Source organism: Ambystoma mexicanum, chromosome 2p, assembly GCF_040938575.1.
Source record: "Ambystoma mexicanum isolate Mex_15411 chromosome 2p, UKY_AmexF1_1, whole genome shotgun sequence".
Lineage (NCBI taxonomy): Eukaryota > Metazoa > Chordata > Amphibia > Caudata > Ambystomatidae > Ambystoma > Ambystoma mexicanum.
Window position 1 is genome coordinate 914,163,762 of NC_090923.1, and position 24,183 is coordinate 914,187,944.

General features: G+C 44.5%; 1 protein-coding gene across 1 annotated transcript in view; it reads left to right on the forward strand.

Moving 5' to 3' along the window:
• The first annotated feature begins 449 nt into the window (after positions 1-449).
• RELB (RELB proto-oncogene, NF-kB subunit) overlaps positions 450-24,183 on the forward strand; it is a 738,804-nt gene continuing 715,070 nt past the window's right edge. The window contains exon 1 of the mRNA XM_069644627.1: positions 450-870. Coding sequence (XP_069500728.1) covers positions 717-870 — 154 coding nt within the window. The 5' untranslated portion in view covers positions 450-716. The remainder of the gene's footprint in view (positions 871-24,183) is intronic.

A 24,183-nucleotide genomic window follows, 5' to 3' on the forward strand; every position in this document is an offset into this window, starting at 1 on the left:
AACAGATCTGTTCTCTATTTCATGCTACATCAGGTTCAAATTAGTTTATGATAATTGGCGTCTTTTAAAATCATCAAATGGTCTGCCTGGAAGAAACTATTTCACGGATAGTGGTTTATTAGTGGTTCCTTACAATTCAAAGCTTTATGCCCTTCATGTTAATGTTTTCCTCTTCTACTCTGTAGTTTTGATGAAACGCTGCATTCTGTTCTGTAATTACCATTTAATTGTTTAATGCTATACAAATAATAACATATTTTGAATATAAAAGATAAAATGGAACATCGAAGTCTGTCGAACTGAAAGTTACTGTTATTGTATCGTTAAAATGCTGATTAACTATTTTTGCAACAAGAGAGAACCATCGTGTAAACCAGTCTTTTGTCTCTTTCTACACCTTTTCGGAGCTGTCTCTTTTCTTTGTTTATTGCCTTTCACTTTCCACTTCCCTTCTGTGGCGGGGTGGGTGTCATTGTAAGAACCAGCCTCTCCTAACTACGTCCAGTCTAAAAATAATCGATGGACATGTTTCGAGACAAAACGGGGCTTCCTTCTCAACGTTTTCTGCTCCCTCCGAGTGTCCGCCTGCCTGATCCTAATATGAGCACGGTTCTTGAGATTAAATGTTTTGGGTTCTGCTTTCACTTCCTGGTACTCACGTGTTCACAGGGGCTTCCCCGTTCTGTTGTGTGTGACGTTACGGAGTGAGGAGGCCAATGAGGGCTCACGACCGGGAGAACAGGGAGCAGGGGATTTCCAAGTCGATAGGCGATACAGGTGTCGATAAGAGAGTGGCGGGCAGCGGAGTGAGCAATATTGCTGTCATGAGGGAGCAACGGGAGGCGATGGGGACCGGGGGCCCAGAGTCAGGTGAGTGAGGTTGTGCTTGGAGGTCTGATCGGGGGAAAGGAGGTGGGAGTGACAATTCGGTAAAAGAAGATAAATAGCACAGACACTGGAAGATTATAGGTTAGCACTGCCCATTAAAGAAGGGGAACGCCACGGACATAGGATGAGTAAAGAGAACAGACTGTAATGGGAAGCCCTGAACTTAATCTGGACGTGAAGGGCGCAGTAGATTTGACACGGACTGTGATAGTGGGTGGTACAGACCGTGCCCCTAAGGAGGATGCATGGGCGCTTTTATTGTCTTATGTAAGAATACTAATTGGGGTAGAGGAAAACTAATTGTATTTATTTAACATTTGTAAAGCGCGCCAAGCCTCATTCACCCCGTGCGTAATGTTTTCCGCATGGATGATGGTTAAGAAGACACACACATGCCTCGTATGTCTTAGTGCTGTAATCTGTATACATCTTTGTTTGGGTCTGAGAGAACGTCTGTTGGAACTTGAATGTTTAGGTCTGGGGAGAGTACGGTGAAGTATTCTATCTTTAAGAGAAAGTTGACCTTTCTGGTGTAGAGCAAAACATAATGATTTCCTCTGCCCCCTGAGGAATGGGCAGTAGCAGTGACACGGCTTTGTACTTCTAGAGCAGGCGAGGGAACCACATCCCGGGCAGGGGGAGATAAACATAATCACTGTCTTAAACGAGGATAGAAGAGCAAACCTTAAGGCAGGGAGCCCCAGATTTGATGGAGGGACTGCAAAATCACTTACACTGCAGAGAGGCTTGCAGGGTGTCTGTAGATAAGATGGAGTGGAAATGGCACCTGGATGCCTGGTTTTCCCAATCCCGCTACAACCAGAAAGAGACCCAGGGAGCTATTTACCGACGTTTTAGATCAAGCTCCTTCAATGCAGCTAAGGACAATCGCCAACAAAAGAATCAAAAACGTCCACCTGTCTTTCCCTTATTGTCCCCTGGGTCATGACGACTTGGCCCATGGACCAAATAAGTACCATGTCGACACAAAATAATCAAAACAAAAACATATGTTTACAATTTTATTGTCAATTAATATAAATCACAAATACATCACTCATTCATCAAAAACATACTTGGGTATGAAAATATATAAAACCTAGTGCACTTATAAAACACGCCTCATACAAAATTCTAAAACTGAATACAAAAAAGTAAAAAACAGTATAAAGATATTAATTTTAAAAAATCAAAATGGGTAAAAAAACGTTTTAAGTGCAACACCCTTTAACACCTTGCCTATACAAAACTATATGATATAGGACACCTTTATGAACACCAAATCCATAATGCATAAAGTAACACCGTGATCGGTAGCTTCTGAGGTTCCTTTCTTTCTAGAATACCTCATAAACCTCGGTCAGTGGTTTGAGTAGAATTCTTCCCCATTTCGGCTACAGTGGGGCATACACTAACTGAATATGTTACTCTACTGTATTGTTAACTTATTACAATACCATATCTCAAAAACTCAACATGTTTAGTTCACCAATATATTGTAATAAACACATCTTCTGAACTTCATCAGAGGGACCATCTGTACCCTTCCTACATCTATCATATTGATAGGGCGGATAAGCACCACTCAGAACACAAGTCGATGTACTGTTAAGTCAGTAAAATGTAACTCAACCCAGCACAAAATCAGACCGTGTGTTACAAGTCAACATAGTATCTTGACGACGGTTAGGGGGGAGTCACAACATCTATGTCAGACCACTCAATTTCTTTATCATCTTGCTGCTAGTGTCTATTGGCGCATATGCTCCACCATGCGTCCGCAATTCGAAATCCTAGTCAGTCGGACCCCATGACCTTCTTACTTCGGTCTGTTTATTTAGATGTTCAACACTGCTCGCACGGTAGGTGTCGAGTTCTAATAACTCCATCTTCCAGCCCATTCGGTCGTTGCTTCTGCCACGGCTCCTCCGCGGTTGTGTATTTCCCAATCTCGCCACAGCAGCTTTTGGAGGTCCACTAGTTCCCTCCACAGAACTTGGAGCATAAAGGCTGTTTTGATTTCTTATGCACACCATATCTTTGCGTCATGAATTGTCTTATGGTCTGCTTATAAAGGTGATTCATGCTTTCACCCTGCAGGACCTACGTACATGTCTGTGTTTTGTCAACATTCCCAGGAAAAACGGATACAATACAAATCTATTATACGGCACCAACTCACCACCGTAGTGATATCCGAGAGACAGGCTTGTTTGGAGGTTGGTGTATGGTGCGTTCAGACCTGGTGAAATGCAGCAATTTAGGGGTCGGCTATGTAGAATGACAAATTAATTGTTTGTGTTAGTTTTGATATGTGTGTATCCATTAAGGCGGACCATAGTTCGGAATTTCAGAAGGAAGGTTTGTGTTATATCCAAGCATGGTTTACGCATATTTTGTAACATGCGCACAATGCCATTCTGCGTTCTATTTCAGAATGCTATCGCGTGCAGTCATATTTGTCAGTTGGGATTCCGTTGATGGTCGTGCACTCCAGTGCACGGACTTATGTTCGGGTCTCGTCTCTTTCTCCTGAATACACTTGTAGAACTCACTTATAGTGGTGGACATTGATCTTTCATCACCACAGTATGTGCAAAGCATGCCTGGCATCAAAATAAGTGTCTGTGTGAAGCCTGTTAGAGGGGCAGTAGGTAATAAATAACAAGTCGTATTTGGCTGAGTGATGGGCTTGAGAGATGCTCCAGCTGCCCAGTTCAATTATGTTATTTAGCTTTTTACATATTTTCTTGGGGAAACCCCTCAATAGTAACTTGGGACTGCTGAGCTCGGACACAAGCTGTGTCAGTCTCCGGTGAATGTGGTTGGAGAACAAAATGGTAGGATGGGACTGCTCTGGATCTGTGGGACACGTTCGAGGATTCCTGTGCAGGTGGCTGCATATGTTCCGTGGCGGTTTACATAAGGCTATGACACGCTCAATTCTTGTATAGTGGTTAATGCCACAGTGGGGCCTCCTTGCAGGACGGAGGAGTGGGAGGGAATCTCCGGCTACAAGTCAACAATGTAAACACCAGGGCACCCAAAGATCGTCACTGAAGGGCTCCTCAGTGCCTGTTCGGCCAGTTCTATAGTGGGGATGAGTGGATGATCCTATAGACCATTTTAGGTCGGGTGGTTTGCCAATCAGCAATTGGGCCCTGCTAGCACATCTTTGAGAATTCCTGCGGTTATAGGTCAGGGGTCATGTGTCTCCCCCACACTGTACAACGTGTTCACCAAGCCCCTGTTTGATGATCTCGACGATTTGGGTATCACCTACACTAACTATGCTGATGATACCCAAATCCTCATCCCGCTGACGGGAGACTACAACACGGATTTGGCCTTGGTGAACAAGGTGTACCTCATCATTCAGACATGGATGGCCTCCCACAGTCTATGCCTGAATGATGACAAGACCGAACTCATCATCCTGGGTTCAGCCACAAACCTAAACAAACTGGACCCCAACTATGCCAGCCTCACCATAGACGGCAACCCTATAAAGGTAGCTAAGGAAGTGAAAACCCTTGGCATCTATCTCGATTCCACCCTCTCCTTCCATAAACAGGTCAGCTCCTTGGAATCCACTACAGCCTACACATGCAAGCTTATACGCTCGGCCAAACCCTTCCTCTCCACCCAAAGTTGCATTACTCTAGCCAGGGCTCTCATGCTATCTAAACTGGACTATTGTCACACACTCTACGTAGGCGCCAACAAACAGATTACAAATAAAATCCAGATCCTACAGAACAATGCTCTCAGAGCTGCGCTTAGCTTCCCTAAAAGAGAACACATCTCGAATACTAGGAGAACTCACAACTGGCTCTCTACCTTGGACAAAATCCAGCTTAAGGTAGCATCCCTCACCCACAAATGCCTTAACAACGCAGCTTCCCGTTATCTCTCAAGACAGAATAACCAGATACACGCCCAACAGACATACCAGAAATAGCAATGCTAACTTGCTCGCTGTTCCCAGATTCAAGCGTTCAAAAATGGGTGGCAACAGCTTCCAGGTGAAAGCAGCCCAACACTGGAATTCACTACCCCCCTCCGTCAGAGCACCTCAAACTTACCACCAATTCAGGCGTAACTACATCCAGTGGCTTAAGTACAAAGATCTACAATGACACCCTGCAACTACTACAAAATTGTTTAACCTGTAACCCTCTTGTAATTCCACTCTGCATCGTTGTAACTGCTTCTACTGACTGCACCCTTGTATAATAATGTAAATATTGTACAGTTTTGTAACTAAGTTTGAGAATATACCTGTAATGCCTACGCCCTACTGACTGCACCCTTGTATAATGATGTAAATATTGTACGGTATGTAACTAAGTTGAGAATATACCTGTAATGCTTGCGCCCTCATACCTTCTGGTCCGGTGCGCCATATAAATAAACAAACAAATAAGAAGACTGGGCCCCACTTAGGCGTTTGTTGGGCTCCTCTGGGAATAATTTGTGTGTATTTTATCTTCTTAAATGTTTTAAAATGATTTATTTAATACTCCCACTAGACTCTGCAATGCACCTTACTACTTAATATGCGTTCATTACAATACCATTCCTTAAGAGAAAGCATCAATGGGACCAGCTTTTCCAGGGGTGTAGTTGGAATTCAGTCACACAAGGGAATTTGGAGAGGTAGCACAATAACTTGGGGAGACAGCTCCAATTGTGAAGGAAATGCAGAGAGATGAGGGTGCTAATCCTAGAATGATGGTCATCTGTAGTGACCACCAGAAATCGGGCCATTCGTGCAGCAGCCCTTGCCCTCCAAAGGAATGATGGGCAACAGTAACTTTGAACTTTTTGCCTAAGATCTTCCCTTATAGTTGCTGTTAACGGGATGTGACCTGACTGGCAAAGGTAGGCCACTCATCTGCCCCAAAAAGTTGAAATATAAATCACATCAACGTATTTTTAAAAATGTGACCGTCACGCACGTCATGATGAAAAACATGCTCACTCTACTGATGTACAAAGGATAATCCAAGGCAGCAAACAAACCGGTGTAAGGAAAATAAGTGTGGCTTGCCTTACGGAAAGAGTCCGGATCCTAACTGCAGTTCTGCCTGTTTCACCTCTGGTTGATATTATACATTGGTGATTTATTTCATATTTTCAAAATCAGTACATATGTGTGTATAGCACTGTTAGTTGAACTGAATTGGCTCAAAGTAGTTCTTCCTGGAAGGCTGACTGTGAAATGGGGATTAGAAAAAGAGTTTACGTTTTTTTTCTGTTGATTTTTATCTTGGGAATCGTGTAATTACCCAACCTATTTGTTAAGTATTATGAACTTGCAGTAAGGAAATGTTGTTGTGTGATTTATTGGTGGTCAGTTCTGACATCACTGTACTGCTCAAGGGGGTAGCTTGGTGAGTGGCTGTGTGTAGTTCTGTATTGTACCCAACAAGCTATTAGGTGTACTACAAGTGCACATCAACTTGGGAACCAGTACTGTTCTATGGACTTTAAAGCAACACGATAGCTATATGTTACTATGACTGCTGTGCCTCTCCAAACGGCTTGCCGACCATCCTATATCCACCTAACAAACATTTTCGTATAATATATTTCACCCAATCCATTGGATGGGACTCCTGCTCCTATTTGATGTATCATGAGTGAGATAAGAGACACTCCAGCCTGTAGGATGCACTGTACAAAATACCCCATATGTATTATATATGTCCCAGGAGGATAGCTCAGCGACAACGTGGTCAGCTTGGAAACAAGAGGACACAGAGCAACACAGGTTCGATCCCCGGATCCACGCTTAGAAACTCCTGGGTATTAAGCGTGTTAGTAATACGCAACATATTCCTGTAACAGCGCCTCGATGCCCCCGGGCTGTGTGAGCTCTTTAAAAATGCTAATAAATATAAATTTGAATGTTGTATTTTTGTCAAATATGCACGAGTGACTCCCTTTGCGTACTGTGCACCTAAAAATAATCACTTGTATGGGCTAGCAATTGTGTCAGTTAAGGAAACTAAGGCATAGTGATTTGGCCAGTATCTCATGCTTCAGTCAATTGGAAAAACAGCGATTTTGGCAATGGTTTCCGGGTACTACAGTTTTGAATTCAGGCAGTAGACTATATCTCCTCCCATCTTTGTTTTACATTAATGTTCAATGCGTTGTGCATAGTTGTCTTTCAAAAGTGATACTCTCACTACATAATCATGTCTTGGAAGGCACCAAACCACATAAATCAGTCTGACAATATGTGTATCAGTATGATTTCATTCTGAAAGGGCACAAGGGAAAATGTGTATCTGCAAAATGAATAGAAGGCAACCCAGCAAAGTACATGAATGAAAAATAAAAAATATCTTGATTTATCATGAGCAACCAGTTGAGACACTTGATGAAAAACATATACTTTCACATATCTTTTTAGTGTTTAATTAGGCACATAATTGATACAAATATAAATAATATTAAAATAATAATGTTAAAAGGAGGATTAAGAGAATCACGTTTTAAATACCCTTAATTAGGTTGGAAGCAATCTTCCATATATGGAAAGCCGCGGCTGTAATTACAACGGATTCAGCTCCTATTAATGTGCTCCAAAACTGATCGCATTCTCTACTAAACTGGCTGGTAACAAAATGCGAATGCCCCCTTATTAAGTGTGCATTTCTGGGCATTGTGTCAAAATATGACGGGCTGACTTAGAAGAAAATGTTGTCTTTGTAATATGGATACTATCTTTGGGTAATTTCTTCCATCTGCCTATCTGCTCAAGAGTTGGCAGAATACCCATGCACATGGGAGTGAAGCAGAGTTTACTTACATATGAATGGGGCATCTGCCTAGAGAAACCCTGAGAACTATATTCAGCATACAACCTCATTGTAGACAGGCGATCAACGTTTTTGCAGAGATCAATGTTTTTAGACTTCCTCTTTAGGATAGAGGTCCAATTAGGGAGGTCATCCAAAGGAATATTTAGGTCCTCCAACTGGGTCAATGAGGACTTTCGTAGTTGTAATAGAAAATAATATTTGCAAACTTGAGTGTTCGCAGCCGCTAAATAATAAAGAAGAGTATTATGTGTTTTAGCGGAGAGTAAAATCATAATATAAAGATTGTTACGTTGCATAAGCCAACGAGATCTGATAAAATTGTAAGCCAGGTTCACATGAAAGGGCCTTCACTGGCACAGACTGTGGGAACCCCGTAATAGATCTAAATATCTTCCTTTTAAGCCCGTCTACCCAACCCCATCATATGTTAAGGAATAGCAGCCAGACCAAATAGGATTCCTGGGACAATACTCTTCTAATACAAGGCTATTTGACTGTCTACACTGTTTTCTCCCTTTAAACAGATTCATTTCTTAAAAAGGAACCATTTCCTCAAGATCATTGTACATATGAAATGGTTGAAAAATTCTGAGGTAGGAGAACCACATATAGGGAACCCAATATATCAAAAACTTCCAGGTGCTTCCCATTCATGGACCATCTAAACGAGACCTTACTGGATTGTACCCCAATGACAAACATTTTTGTTTTGCGTGTGTTCATTACATTTTTTCCCCGCATAGATTACCAGGGCATTTATTGACCGTTGGAACCCGATTGGGGTACAATCAAGCAAGATATTATCGTCGGCATTGCCCAAACAAGACAGCGCAAACGTTCCATGTGAGGAGGGCAGTTCCGAATAGATTGTATAGCTGTGCCCATGTCACTGACATATAGATTGTATAGAACAGGTGCAAGGACGCACCCCTGTGTTACCCCAATATTAACAGGTATTTCAGACAATATCAATCCATTCTGATTTAGTCGGACCACCACAGTGTTGTCCGAATGTAAGCAAATGATAAAGTGTCAAAGTTTTGACCAGAGCAAAGGGCGTGAAACGGTGTCACAAGCCCTGCTAAAATCAATAAAACAGAGGTATAGTTCATCATTATAGGTCTGCTTACATGCAGCAATTGAGTATTGAAGGAAACAGATATTATGCTGGGTATTCCACCCCTTAAGAAAACCTGTTTGTGACGGCAATAGCAGTCCCGCTTCAGATGCTCATTTTCCAAATTTATTTTTCAGCAACACTCTAGAAAAATCTTTTGCCAGGCGTCGAGCATTGCCAAGAGATTGTTATCAAGGGGATCGGTTCTCTTGCCCTTTTTATGTACGGGTATCAGAATCAACCGTCTCCAGCTACTTGGAATAGTACCTTTTTTACTAATATTTTGTTGAATAATTGCTCAAGAACGTACGCCCAGAACTCCGGGCTCGTTTTAAGCACAGCATTGGAAAAAGAATCCGGACTGGGCGCATAGGAGTTGTTTAAGGAATTAATAATGGGTATTATATCGTCCTGCAATATACCTTCAACAAATCCCAGCGCATATTCATGGTTAGGCGAATAGTGGTGATCTAAGTTGTAGAAAAGACTCCTAATAGTCCCGTGCCAAATACTTTCATCAGTAGGGTTCAATTCTAGGCCTACATTAGTCTTTAAAAAAAGCTGTGACAAGGACCAGAACATTTTCCCATAATTCTTAAAAAGGAAATACAATTTGCAGATCTCAGAGAATTAATGGGTTTTCAACCAGATTTTGTACCTCGGGGTGGCCATAGTGTGCAGTTTTCTTTTAGTCGATTTTCAGAGGCCTGTCTGTGTAAGAGATCATTTAAGCCGCAGATTAAAATGTTGGTTTGAAGGACATGGTGTTTTCATCCTTCTGAGGTCAAGAAAACTATTTTACGTCAAGTAATCATAAAGCCTATGAATGACATGCATGGATAAGATATGAACAATGTGGGTCCTGCTTATAATGTGCACACATTCTGCCACTATATTCCTACAGCAGGCCTACTTGCCACAAACTTCCATCTACAATATACATCCCCTATGCTCATGGGAAGATATCAAAGGGCAAATGTCTAGTGGGTTATAAACTGCCAGAGACATAAATAATAAAATTTGGCATTTATATAACGCTACGAACCATCGGGTATCTGAGCGCTGCTTATTATTACCCATGGTGTGTGGTGCTCATTTATCTACCTCGGAAGGATGACAGGCTGAGTTTGGCCCCGCTGGGATTCGAACCTGCGTTAGCAGGCTCTGCATGGATGTCAAAGCGAGAGCTCTACTCGCTGTGCCACTTGACATACCTAAAGCATAAATGTTAGAGGTTTGATTAAGTTAAAAATTCCATACTAGCACTGTGCGCAAGCGGTATAGATTGGGTTACTTATATAATAATATAATGCAACTTCTTAGTAATAACTGTTTGCAGGCCATTGACGTCAGCTTAATACTGGACACTCTTGTCCCATAACTTCAATCCTTCATTTGCACTACATTCTGAAACCCCTTCAGAACAAGATCTCCTGTATTTTCCAATGACCAATATGAGGTTTTCTGCTAGTCTTGTTTTGTTTTAGCTCATTCCAATTTTGTAATCAACCACTTCAGTGAACATTAGTCTTCCCCATATAATTGTAGATCCACAGAGTTGTATGAGTCTGGAGACCAGCGCATGTGGAGTCTCACACTTTACTACATTGGACAGTCAAATTGATCTAAATTGAGGGGACCACATTCCGATGAAGGTTTGAGCATTGTTGAATGGCCTAATGGCATATCTGACACCTCCAACCAGTCTTGGTTGTTCAGACAACAGTATTTCATTATAGCCTTCATTCACAAAGATTCTATTAACCTAAGAATCATCCCCAACTCACAGATACCCTCAGCCGAATTGCTATCGGTTAAAATTACCATCTCCCACACCAGCACCTCCACACTACATCTTATATACCGGCCACCTGGACCTATTACTACCTTCCCCGCTGACTTCTCCTCCATATTAGTTGACAAAACTAAACCAAACTCCAAAATCATCTTACTAGGTGACCTCAATTTAGGACCCCAAAGACCATAATGCGTCCGATATCGCGAGCATTATCAATAACCTTGGCTTCACACATCGTATATGCGAACCTACTCGCAACAAGGGACGAACACTAGACTGGTTAGCTGACTTAAATTGCAACATACAAATAACTTCCAACCTCCCATGTGTATGGTTGGATCACCACATCATCACCTTTAACATTCCAGCTAATAACCCATACATCAAACGGGACATAACACCGGCTATCCCCACCAGGAACAAAAAAGACATTACTAGGGACACATTATTATCCCGGATCCTGCCCATCCTGAACAAGGCCTCCAAGACATGCTCCGACCCCACCATCCTCATTGACACCTACAACTGCTGGCAGGATCTGAAGGATTTCATGAGGCAAGCCGGTGAAGTTACTTTTGCAGACACGCACAGACCAATGTTAAATGAAGGGTAAGCTTTTTTTGTATGCTGCACATTGACCTGTTTTGTGCTTTAAGGCTGCTCGATCTCAGTAAAGTTTTGAGCTAGAGGGAGGTGCAGGTTTTATTGGGGGTAGCCTCTGGGATATCTCTGCCTCTCCCTTGGACACTTTTTTTATTTTGTAACAAACCGACTTTGAGAGATGTATGTAGCACTAGTGCTTTTTCTTTTCTTTTTTTTTCTTTTTTATGAACTTGCTTTAACTGGAGTGGTTGGTGCATGTTACCAGTTGTCCAAAGTAACATGGTGTCACACTGTTTCCTACGTGTATCAGTCTTCTCCCACCCCTCTTTTTGGGTTTAACTGCCGTTAGTGTTTGGGACGTTGCGCTCCATCAAAAACAGTCTCTGGCATCAGTATGAACCGGACACTGAAATCGTCCCAGTGTAGTAGTACATACCTACCTGCACTACATCATCAATATGGGACGAGCTCCCACATTGCATGACCATTTGTCAACCAGCACTGCAAACCAGTTCGAGAGGGCCATGCAAATGTGCTCAAGAGTAATCTTGATGCCTTAGTGACCATGAACTAAAGTATGTCCTAGCGCCAACTGTAAGGTCCCTGCAAATCCCCGGGAGGAGAGCTCAGCAGCAACATGCTCGCCTTGGAAGCAAGACAACACGAAGCAACACAGGTCCGATTCCCAGGCCCACGCTTAGAAACCTCTGGGTATTTAAGCGCGTTATAAATATGCAACTCAAGAAAAAAAAACACAATTACGCAACAACAACAAAAAAACGATTTCTGTAACAGCGCCTCGATGCTCGCGGGCTGTGTGAGCGCTAAAAAATGCAAATAAATAAATAAGAGCACAAAGGATTGGATTTGTCGTCTCGGACAGAAGATGGGTTATTACCAGGGCCTACACCCTACTTGCAGCAAACTCAAGAAACCGGCTGTCGTGACAGGACCGGCTCATTGGAGCCAGTTGAGGACATGCTGCAGCCATTAAACCGCAAGTCAAACCAATTGCTCTATCAGGCCAAATAGCATCCAATCTGTCAGAATGAGGAGATAGCCATGTTGCAGCGATGAAGGGTCATGCATGGCTACCTTGTATCAGATTCAAGCTAGTACCTCCAGCCACCCTCTTGCCTCCCAGTCTAGAGCCCGGGCAGTTCAGTTTCCGCTAGGTATCTGTCCAGCTCTTAACTAGTAACCATGTCTGTTTTGGAGTATAGGTCTTGGTAAAATGTCATGAACATGTTTAGTGATACGGATGATATGGTGCGTTTCCCGCTCCCCTTTTATTATCCCAGCCAATAGGCGGCCTGGTCTATCACCTTCCCTATACTTTCGTGCCTGTATATACTTGACTATCAACCGCGTTTCACGCTCTGCTAAATCGCAAACATTTTGGAAGTTCCGCTTGATAAAACCCAAGAGGGCCCTATTGCCTGTTTCAGCGTATTCATTCTCCAGTTTCTTTAGGGTGTCTTCCTTACGTGTGCTTTTAGTATGCCTGATGTGGAAGCTATCATTGTCCCGCGGAACCAAACTTTAAATGACTCCCATACTGTGGCATATTTTGTGACAGATCCCTTGTTTTCAAAAAAGGATTTCTTGTCTATCCTCAGTGTTTCCGCCAGTTTGACATCTGTTAGTGCTGCTAGAGACATTCTCCACAGTACGTGAGATCTAGACTTTGGTAGTAGCTTCACCTGGAGAACCACTGGAGAGTGGTCAGACCAAGTGCATGCGAGTATCGTGGAACTATAAGTCTTATCCACCCACGTGTTAATTATCAGCCAGAAGTCTATCCTAGATATTGCAGAGTGTGCTGTAGAGTAGTAAGTGAATTTTGTTTTATCTGGGTGTTCCTCCCTCCAGGCATCCATCAATGTATATTGTTTCATGATCTGGTGGATCATCTGTGCTGCTTTCGTATTCCCTCGGCTTCTAGCAGTTGCTCTGTCTTGTACAGTATCAAGGATTGTGTTGAAATCCCCTCCCCATAATACTGGAGCCTGCAGGGTTTGCCCGATCAGTTTGGCTATTTGTACATAGAAGGTTGCATCGTCCATATTCAGGCCATATGTATTAACCAGCTTTATTCCCTCATTATTTATTGTACCTGTTACAATGACCTACCTGCTGTCTGAATCTATGTGTGTGGACACAACACTAAATCCAACTGATTTGTGAATTAGTGTGATTACTCCTGTAGCTTGTGATGAATACATGGTGTAATATCTTATTTTCCCCCCACTTTGATGCAATATGTTTGTGTCGCTTCCAGTGCATGAGTCTCTTGTAGCATGACTATGTTGTGGGCATGTCTTTCCAGATACGCCCATATTTTCCTAACTTTTATCGGATTATTCAATACACGCACATTCCATGATAATAGTTTCAAGTTGTCAGCCATACAGGCATGTTGTGTGGTTATTTCTTACCACCCAAGCTATGTACAACTTGTAGGAACCTAGGACCATGTGTATCCTATAATTTTTGCTTTGTTTGATCTTCCCCTTCACCCATATGCAACTTTTCTCTCCATTTCGCTTACCCATTGCTCTTGAGCTTGGGTGGGCTCCACTTTCCCTTCTTCTCGGTTGCAACAACACAACTTGTCGAACTCCCACATCTGCCCCAACCTGATGATGACATTGCCCGATAAACATGGACATTCCTCGGGGCGCTGCTTTGACTGCCATGTCCGTCCGGCTCTGTTGGAACGTGCCCCATCTTGTTTCAAATATCCTGGTCTTGCGTCTCCAGTTTCCTTGTCCCTCTACAGGGTATTCATTAAAGTACCTTTTCCAGCTCAACCATTATTTTCAGCATGGTCTCCGCCACCAGCCAGTAGGGCTCACTCTTCCTCATTTTGGCAAAGCAAGGTTCAGGCGATTGAGGTTTGCCACATAGCTTAGCGCCTCTGCCAGCTTTTAAAAAAAGTGGGCCCTTCCTCCATGTTGGATCCTAAGTTTTGCGTGGAAGATCAAGGAATATGGAACCTCGTGTGCCCTTAAGGGGCGTTTTACTGAATCCTTGTGCTGGCACTACAGTGGCGAAGTGTCATGATGCCCGCTCCCGGGGAGCCGGTTCAAGCCCTGCGTCCCCGAAAGCGGACATCCAGTCCCCAAGGAAGGACCCAGCAACCCCATATAGGGGCCCTTTGGACAGTGTCCTGGCGCCTATGGCGCCAGGCTCTTAAAAGACATTAGTCCTGGCGCCATAGGCGCCAGGCTCATTATGGGAGTGCTTGGGTGCACTTACCTGATGCAGACCATGCTGCAGGATCCCGGCCTCCTTAAGGCCTGAAAGGAACTACTTTACCTGTGGGACTAATTTACCATCCGGGCGTGGTCGGGGTAGGATACATACCTGATTGGAGGAAGGATACATACCTGGAACTTCTCCCAAGGCTATTTAAACCCCACCCGAACAGCCACACGTGCTTCGCGTTGTTCTGCATCTAGCAGCTGGACGCTCACCGTGTCTGCTCCTGCATCCTGACTTCTGCCACGCCTGCCAGCATCCTGGATCACCTGCAAAGGAAGAGAAGAAGAGAACAGAAGAAGGAAAAGTCCTTACCTGCTAAAATCCGCATCCCAGAGACATCTCGCCGACAGTCCTGAAAAGGAAGACTTTAATTTAAAAGCTCATCGCGTCGATCGCTGCAGCGCCGCATTCCACTCACCTTTACAGGGCGCCTTCATGTTCAGCAGCGATCATCCGGATTCGCAGTCACGCCCCAGCGCCTAGGGAGAAAAAGACCAGAACAAAAGGTGAGAGAGAGAAGGGAATAAGGAAAGCTAAATCTCCATGTTAAGACTTACCTGTTGATTCATTCCCTCTTCATTTCGGGTCCGTGCCGCATCCTGGCATTTCCGGACCCCGGCCCCTAAGGGGAAAAAGAGACATCAGCGTTAATGAGCGAATGAAAAGACATTACCAAAAAACGCTCATTAAAGACTTACCTGATTTCTACAAGGATTTCACCTCTCATCTCGGGTCGGTGCCTGTTCCCCGGCATTCCGTACCCCGGCCCCTATGGGGAAAAAGACACTAGCATTAGTACATTAATGCATGAACACAAGGGGAACCTCTTATCAAAAAACTTACCTGGAAGCCAAGCAAGTTTGGTTCTCACCAATCCGAAAATCCAGTGAAGTAACTGGATACCAACGCGCCCCTGCATCAGAAGCAGGATGGAGAGCTCGTCCTTCCAGACCCACAGGCGAGACGCTACGAGAAATCACAGAAGGGTTTCGAGGAGGGTCAGAGGGGAAAGTGGGAGGCCGATTGCATTACCCCGCAGACAGTTAATCCCCTATTTTCACCTAGAGAAGGATACTTCTGCGAGCCAGACAAGCCAGATTTGGGGGCCCGGTCCAGTCCGTCTTCCGAACACTGCGCATCACCTTAGAAGAGGTCACAGCAGCGCGAACCAGGCCAGCGCCTCCGTGGGAGTCAGGTAAGTGTAACACGAAGTCAAGGGAATATATGTATATTGCTGGATTCATAGCGTATTGTCCCTGCCTCCCTGGAGAGCTTTAGAATGGTGTCTCGATAACTATAGTTCAGTAACTTGGCGATTATAGTTCGTGGGGGCGTGCCAGGCTGTGGCGGGGGGGGGGGGGTGTCAGAGAGCGTGGGTCCGGTGTACCTTCTCCACCAGGAATTGAGGGGAGAATTTGGTGGGATCAAACCGAGTTTTTAGTAGGTTCTCAAGGAACGGCTCCATGGGGCCTTTACATGCCGCCTCTGGTACCCCAACCACTCAGATGTTGTTACGTCTAGATCTAGACTCTAAGTCACCACATTTATTCCTCATCTTGTTGAGCTCTGTTTTGATATTTGCAATGTCTTGGTTATGTCGCTCGAGAGTGTCTTCAGTATTGCTAACTCTGCCTTCCACCTCATTGATTCTGCTGCTCTCTTTCTCGAGCTTTGCCTTCAACGATCTCATTGTCGAGACAATGGTGTCTAGTTTATCATTTATTTGCATAAAGCCACTTTGCATAGTGCTTTGTGAAGACTGTGGCGAGCGTTGGAAGTGGCCGTTGTTAGTTACTGCGTTTCCTTGTGTTCTAGCTATGGTGCGGCTTGACGCTGTTACGCCCTTTCCTCTAACCATTGCCGGCTTGTTCGGCTTTTTTGACCACTTGCTCGCGCTACTCGATACTGTCTTGGCTCTGCTCGCCTTAACTTGTCTTGACTTCCCGCCCAATTTTGTCATGTTGGGTGACTGTGGTGCGCAGTGCTGAACGGACCGAAGCTGAGATATATGCGAGCAGAGAGCCGGCAGGCAGGGCGCTGGCCGTGAGAACTGACACTGGCTGGAGACGTTTGAGAGCCGCTACCTGCGACAACGGATAGTTGGAGAAAACGTCTACACGCTTATAGGCGGCTCTGGCGGCTATATCAGTAAGTTTGTTAGTAAGCCAGAAAGCAAGCACAGAATATTGCTGAGGGTAAGCACTGAGCATTGTGGTATAATCACGTTCTGACATATTCTCGCTCTGGTGACTGCTGAGCTGCGGGTGTGGTTGTGGATTATACATTCACCTGTAGTTCTCTTTGTTTCTTCTGCCTGGGGCTGGGGAGTGAGCCCAGAGTGAGTCAGCTAGCAGGGGCTGCTTAATTATAAGCGCAATAGTAGCAGTTACAAATGGGGACACAAGCAAGGTTAGCAGGAGACTGCGGGCACAATTGCCTTTGATCCTGCATTGCAAGGTGAAACCTATGCTAGCCTAACAGCAGCCACTATACCAGTCTTCTAATAGCTGTGCAACAAGCTTGTCTAGCAGGAGACTGCGGGCCCAATTGCCTTTGATCCTGCACCAAAGACGAAAATTAGTCTACCGTAACAGCAGTCGTTGATTTAGCTACTTCAAGTGCCAGTGAGAAGCTGACATTTTGGGATTGAAAGTAGTACTAGCTTGATCCTTCACCTACTGCTGGGACTGTAATGCCTCTGGGGAAAAGATCCACGCACACTAAATATTATCTTCGGAAAACTAAGAAGCAACCCAGTATGGAGAAACCTGTGATTGAGCCTCTAGGGACGAAATCGAAATCTGAAAAGACAGTAAAGAACTCCATCCCTGCTCATCAAGGTGTGATCACTGGGTTTTTTCCTTTTGAATCCTCTCCCGGAAATTAATTCAACTACCATTGAGGAAACTGTGGTCGCAGGCCCTAGTGGCAGCGATTTAATGAGCTCAACTAATTTCGACAACATTGATAATAACGCACTACTGGAGCTGTGTTTGAACATTCAAAAAGGGATGACTCCACAAATACTGTTGATGATGGGAAGTAGTAGTCTTCCTCAGAGCGAAAGCCCCATGACCATCCCCTCTGGACTACGCAATCCTATGGGGAGCTATGGCCGACTGTCTGCCTCCCCTAATCTAGCCATGGCCTCAATGGAGGATGTTCCTGATAGGCTGAGGAGCTTGATTGTCCCTATCCTGGGGCAAATGAAATTGCAGAGATACAATCTTCTGTGGCATCCCTACAATTTGTACTTAAGATCCTTCTGCAAATGTCTGGGCATATCCTGGGGAATACCGACACACTTGCCCTGGCACAGGAGCAGACGGGGAAAAAAGAGTGTGAGGAGGTAGAAGATAACCTCTCTAAAGCCATTCACATTGCGGAGGAAATTGAAGAACTACAAGACAAGGAGACTAATCTGGACTTAGAACAAAGTCTTGAAGTATTCTTCTCACGGAAACAGCGAAGAATGGCAAGGAAGGCACAAAAGAGTAAGAAACCAAGCTGTCTGCCCTCCCCAGTGGGAGAATCGGCAATACCTGGCTTACGCTGCAAGAAAGCGAAGAAAAGAGCAGCTAGAGCAAAGAAAAAGAATCCCACAGGCGAGGGACGCCTGACCAGCTGGTTACTACCTGAGCAAGAAAAGACTAAAGAGCCGGTCGAAGATGTGGAATTACTGGAGATAGAGGACCAGGGTGAAGATGAAAGGCTAATATTGAGCCCAGAAAAATCACCAAGACCTCTGAGTGAAGGGAACAAGCCTGCGACCACTCCATCTAGCCAGGACATAGGGCGGAAAAATCTGTCAGGTAATCGTGTATGCCTGATCAAGAATCTATATCAAAGCGGCGATCATAGATGGCTATCAAGTTCTGAATTACTAGTCGGATTAAACTCTGTACCACAACTTCGAGTTTTGAAATCAGATGACTTTCAATTTGTGGAGCCGTTGAAGGGACCTAATTCCAATGTCTCTGCTTTGCATTGTAAATTCCTATCAACAGCACATGATCAGAAAATACACAGATGAACTGATGGCAGTAGATGTCGACATTGATGTTGATCTGTACGAAGTAGATCTCTGCTTAGCACAAGAAGACTTAGCAACACCATTAAAGGAATCAACATGTCCTAGCATAACCAGAGGGAAAATGGAACTCGCCGAGGAACAGCAAGTCTTAAAATGTTTGGCAGAGTCATTGCCCGGGGTGTTGGCAAACCATTGAGATCTAACCATTCTCTCTTGGAACTGCAGAGGCTTTGCCCACTTATTGAGATCAGATGGCCCAGTTGATCTGTTAGCTAAACATAGTTGCATTTGCCTTCAAGAGACTTGGGCAATGGACCCTCTTATATTGGATTGTTTTGTTGTATATCAGTCTTATGCAAAAAAGGGGAGAAAGAAGCCGTCCCTTTGGGGGCTTGCTACTGGGGGTGGCTAACAGCTGATCTCTAGATGGATTAATTGCAACTGTGAGTCCAATCTGATTTCAGGTGAGGTGGAATATGGCCGGGAGACCAGCCATGGAAGATTTCTCCTTGTAAGCTTGTACAATCCCCCTGGAGCAGTGTTAAGGGAACTATTACAAGAGGCTTTGCATGACCTAATGATATCCTGGTTGATAAAGCCTGGAAACGCTGCCGCAATAGTGGTTGGGGATTTTAATTGCCATATGACAGGTGAGGGGGGGGGGGGGACTACCATGAACCCCAAGCTAAATGAGAAATGCGTTATGGTCCATGATCAGAATGATGTAGAGGGGCGGGGCTGGGTCTAATTGTTTGAATCCTGGGATCTAGAAATGATAATGGCCGCACATTTAGTGATCATCCTGAAAACGCACATGGTCTTATGGAGCAGCTAGGAGCACGTTAGACTACATAGTTGTGTGTCCCAAAATGCAGCAACATGTTGAAGACATGGAAGTGATCCACAATAAATGGAGCGATCATGCCATTCTTCGGTGTGCCCTTAATGTTCCCAGTGGAGGCCCTGTGCAAAAGAGTATGGGCATAATAAAGGTTAACAATGCAGGGCCAAGAATCGGATGGTCTGATAAAAACATTAACCAGGCAATCGAGTCGCTAGTCAGCAAGGGATTTCCTTATCTTCCTGACTTTAATGCCATGTCTATCAATTCAGTAGAAGACTGGATACTGGCATTTTCTGGTAAACGTGCAGCAGTGTTACGCTCACCTGGCTCCCACAGAGGCGTCGATCTGAACTGGACAGCTGCGGTCTCCACCAATGTGACGCGTAGGGCTGAGATGACGGACTGGACAGGCCCACCTAGCTTTGTTTGCTTGGCCCGTAGGAATATCCTTCTGCAAATGGAGAAAGGGAATTAACCACCCGTGGAGTTGAGTGTAAATTCCCCCCACCCCCGCTGTTCTCCCCACAAATCACCTTTGATGTCCCCTCTTATAGTCTCACCTGATGGTTTGAAAAGATGAGCTCTCTATCCTGCATTGAGCGCAGGGGCGCGTTGGTAACCAGTTGCTTCACTGGCTCGAAGGAATCGGTGAGTTCCAGAACAATAATGACTCAGAAAAATATGTAGTTCGTAAGAGTTCACATGTCTGACTTTCACTCTTGTCAGATTCCTTGCAGTTTGCAGCTTGACCCCAGCGAAGAGTTCCTCGTGGTAGCTGACGAAGTTCAGGTAAGGATTTGGCTTATCCTACACAGTTCAATAAAATAAGGCCAGAATGTAAGCTGCTTGTTCCCTTATTCAGATGGGGCGAGAAAATATGAAGTTCGAGGAATTATGCCTCTGGCGGTAAAATTAGGTAAGTCTATTGCGGTGAGAAGAGTTCTCCTTATATGTCCCGTTGTCTCCGCTTGTCGTCCTTTTGTTCCCCTTAGTGGCCGGGGTGCGGTGAGGATGCAATGGAGACTGCGCCGACCTGTGAAGAGGAATAGTACCCCCGGCGGTAATCGGGTCTATGCGGGTAGTTACTATTGCCTCTGTTTATTTCCTTGGCTCACCTTTGCTGTTCTTGTGTTCCCCTTAGGTGCCAGAATGCGGCGGGAACGTGCAGATGGATGCGGTGGATCGTGAGGATGCTGCGAAGGCCGGTGAGTTCAGCGCGGCACTGCAGCAGGCGAGGCAGCGCGCGTAAATGCTTCTTTCTTCCAGCTCGAAGGTGCTGTGGATCCGGAATCCAGGTAAGAATTGCTCTTATTCTAACCTTTCTCCTTCTGTTCCTCCCTTTTTTCTAGGAGCTGCAGACTCGAGGCGGGCGTGGCAGAAGACTGGATGCAGGCTTGCAGACACGGTGAGCGTTGCGCTGCTGGATGCAGAATAACGCAAAGCGTGTGCTGCTCTTCGGGCGTGGTTTAAATACTCTCCAAAGTAGTCCTAGGTAAGTATTCTTCCCCAGCCCCACCAGAGTAAAAAAATTGTCCCTAGGTAAAATAGTCCCTTCCAAGCCTCATTTGGCTTGGAGCTCTGCAGCATGGTCTGCACCAGGTAAGCTTTCAGCATTGTCTGCATCAGGTAAGTTCTTCTCTGAGCCTGGCGCCTATGGCACCAGGACTGACTCTCCATATGAGCCTGGCGCCAGGACCGCACCCAAACAGCCCCTAACAGGGGCTTTTGGGCTTGCTCAAAACAACTTGATGCCTGCTTCCGGGGTCGCTGGACCTGGTCTGGTTCCCCAGGGGTAGGCATCATGACAAGCAGCCCCTATGGGGCTTATGGTAAGAACGGAAGGTAACATACTGCACTTTAATAGGGAGATAAGAGGCGCAAAGAGGGATCTTAAAACGGAGCTTCATAACATGAAGGCAAAGGCTGTTTCACTTGCACTATTTGGTGATAAGGTGAGGAAAATCAAGAATAGATATAGAGCTACCCTCAAGAGGATAAGAAAGGCTGAGAGAAACCGTGCATATCAAAGAATAGTGCACACTATCTGCTGGAAAAATTCTCCCAGCATCTGGTCACTCTTAAGTGAGGCAAGGGGGACTGTGAAGGGTCACTTAGTGAACCCAATTTGTAAATTGTTTGCCTTACTACTGCTCAAAGAACTGCAGAAATGGGTGGACGAAGCAAACATCTTATGTAAATTCCAAAGTGGGTTCCGACAGGGCTACTCCACCACCCATAACCTTATGGTGATGAACATTCTACACATTAGGGCGTTCAGTAGGGGGCAGCCACCGCTCTATGCACTATATATAGATTTTAAGGCTGCGTTCAACTCAATCCCCAGAGGCTGACTGTGGCTAAAAATGGAAGCCATGGGCTACCCAGATGGACTCTTGTATTATCTCAGACTCCTCCATCAAAATACTTCAGTCAGACTCAAATTAGATCAGGAATGACATATGACTGAAATGGTGCAACAGAACAGGGGGTGAAGCAGGGATGTCTTACTGCACCACTTGTTTACAGTCTGTAGGTCTACGACATACCAACGGCAATAGCAGTAGCTAAAAACTGTCCCCCCAAAATTGGCGAGGCCCCCTTTGCAGTGTTAGCATATGCAGACGATCTGGTTATTTTGGATAATACCATAAGTGGGCTCCGACGATCTGCGACAGCACTATGGGAATTATGCTAATAGCAATGGCCTAACAATTTAGAGAAGACCAAAGTGCAGAGATATACTAGCAAAAGAGTTTCTCGTGTCAGCCTCATGGTGGATAGAACAAATATTTTATATGCCCCCTCCTATCGATATCTGGGGGTTGAGTTCGAGCTCTATGGCGATTATGTTGAATGCAAAAAAGCTTGCATTACCAGAGCAGCGCAAGTTACTGCACTAATTTCCAGCTTCACTAGTAAGCAGGGTGGCTTTACACTATTGGGGGGGGATGTGTTTGTGTGTGTGTGTGTGTGTGTATATATATTATATATATATATATTATATATACACACACACACACACACACACACACACACACACACATCTCCCGATGATGCATATGGCCTAGAGGCCCTCCTGTCTTTTGATTTGACATGGCTTCAGGTCATTGAAGGGAAACTCTGGCATTGGATCCTTGGTCTTCCTCCTGGTGTTCCTATGGCCCTCCTAAAACTGGAATTAGGATTACCTTCTCTAAAAGCAATAGTCTTAAAAAAGAGGGCAGGGTTCTTTTTGAAGATGATCAACTACAAACCCACTCCTAAGGGCAGGCCACCAAGAACTAGTTAAAAATCATGCCACCTGCCCACTATATGAGCACATGACAAAATTCCTAGCGGAAATAGGCTGGACGTGCAGAGGAGTTAGTTACTCAGAGGAAGTGCAAAATGTGCTTGGGAAACGTGTTGAGCTATGGGATTGGCTGGAGAACTTTGCCCACCTCAGTAAGTTAAAGAGCTTTCAGTTTGTGCAGTACAGATTATACACCTATAAGAAACCACAGGGGTATCTGAATCTATGCCCATCCAAAAGACTTGGGCGCTTTATCGTCCTACTTAGAATGGAACTACCAACAAGGATGGTCATGGGGAGGAGAGAAAAAATTCCTATTGAAGAGCGAGTTTGTCGCCTATGCAAAGCTACAGATACACTGGAGACAGCCACACATTTACTGACCGAATGTCAACCTATGGTCAGCAGAATCCAGCTCTATATTGGTAGATATGCACATAATCAGGAATACATTGGGAAATTGTCCTTCTGGTATTGCTGTACTAATTCGAATAACATGTGCCTGCTAATTGCCCTCTACAACATATGGCTAATCATTGAAACCAAACTGGGCCCTATAATATGAAAAACATGAAAGGTGGTGACAATATTACTCACATTAAATGGAGGACAGGTTGGGGTGGAGAGAATGACTTTGATATGGCCTTTATTTTCAATTATCCTCTGAGGCCTCTCGAGAAAAGAGTGATAGCAAAATTGGATCTCCATTTCAACTAATTCATTATAAGGAGATTATTGGCTTTATGTTAAAGACTTAATGGGGAGTATAGGACTGAAAAGGTCTAATTTCAATTTGAATGCAATGCATTGTGATGTTATGTAAATGATGGTTCAATGGCTTTTATGTTTATTTTTGTGATTTGATTGTTAGGATGTGATGGATATTATACTATCTTGTTTTCTATTTGCATAATATGTGTAAAGTTATTATTTTTCAAAAAAACTAAAATACATTAAATATTAAATTAAAATAGTGCTTCACAGGTGGTCCTCCCGTATGTTTTCTTCAGTCATTCCTGTTTGACTTGAGCTTGGCTGGATGGGTCTTTCAGGAGGCGAGGTCCTGGGTCCAGTGAAGAAATCCATGGGAGCTTTTTTCTTATTGGCTCCTTTCGTCATCTTTTCGGTGCACTGTGGGCTTGGTTTGTGGCACACATTTGCCTATAGTTTCTGTCCTTCTGCAGTATCTCCCCGTTCAATCTGTATCCGAGTTATATTCAGGTCAATGTGCTTTGATTGTTGTCCGCTGCAGAAATCTTTCACTGTTTTATTTTGCTCCGGTCACCCTTCCAGTATGTTCAGCTTCCCTTTCACAGAAAGCAATTGCACGTATACTGAATTGCTTGCAATATGGCATCCACGTGTTACGGGGGGTGGTGGTGTTTGTGCCCAGTTGTTCGTTATGAAGTTATTAAGGGGTCGGTCTTGTTCGGGCGATATAGAACCCTTTGTCAGATGTGCTCACATAGCGTGATTTTTCTCCGGCCACCTCCCTAATTAATGCC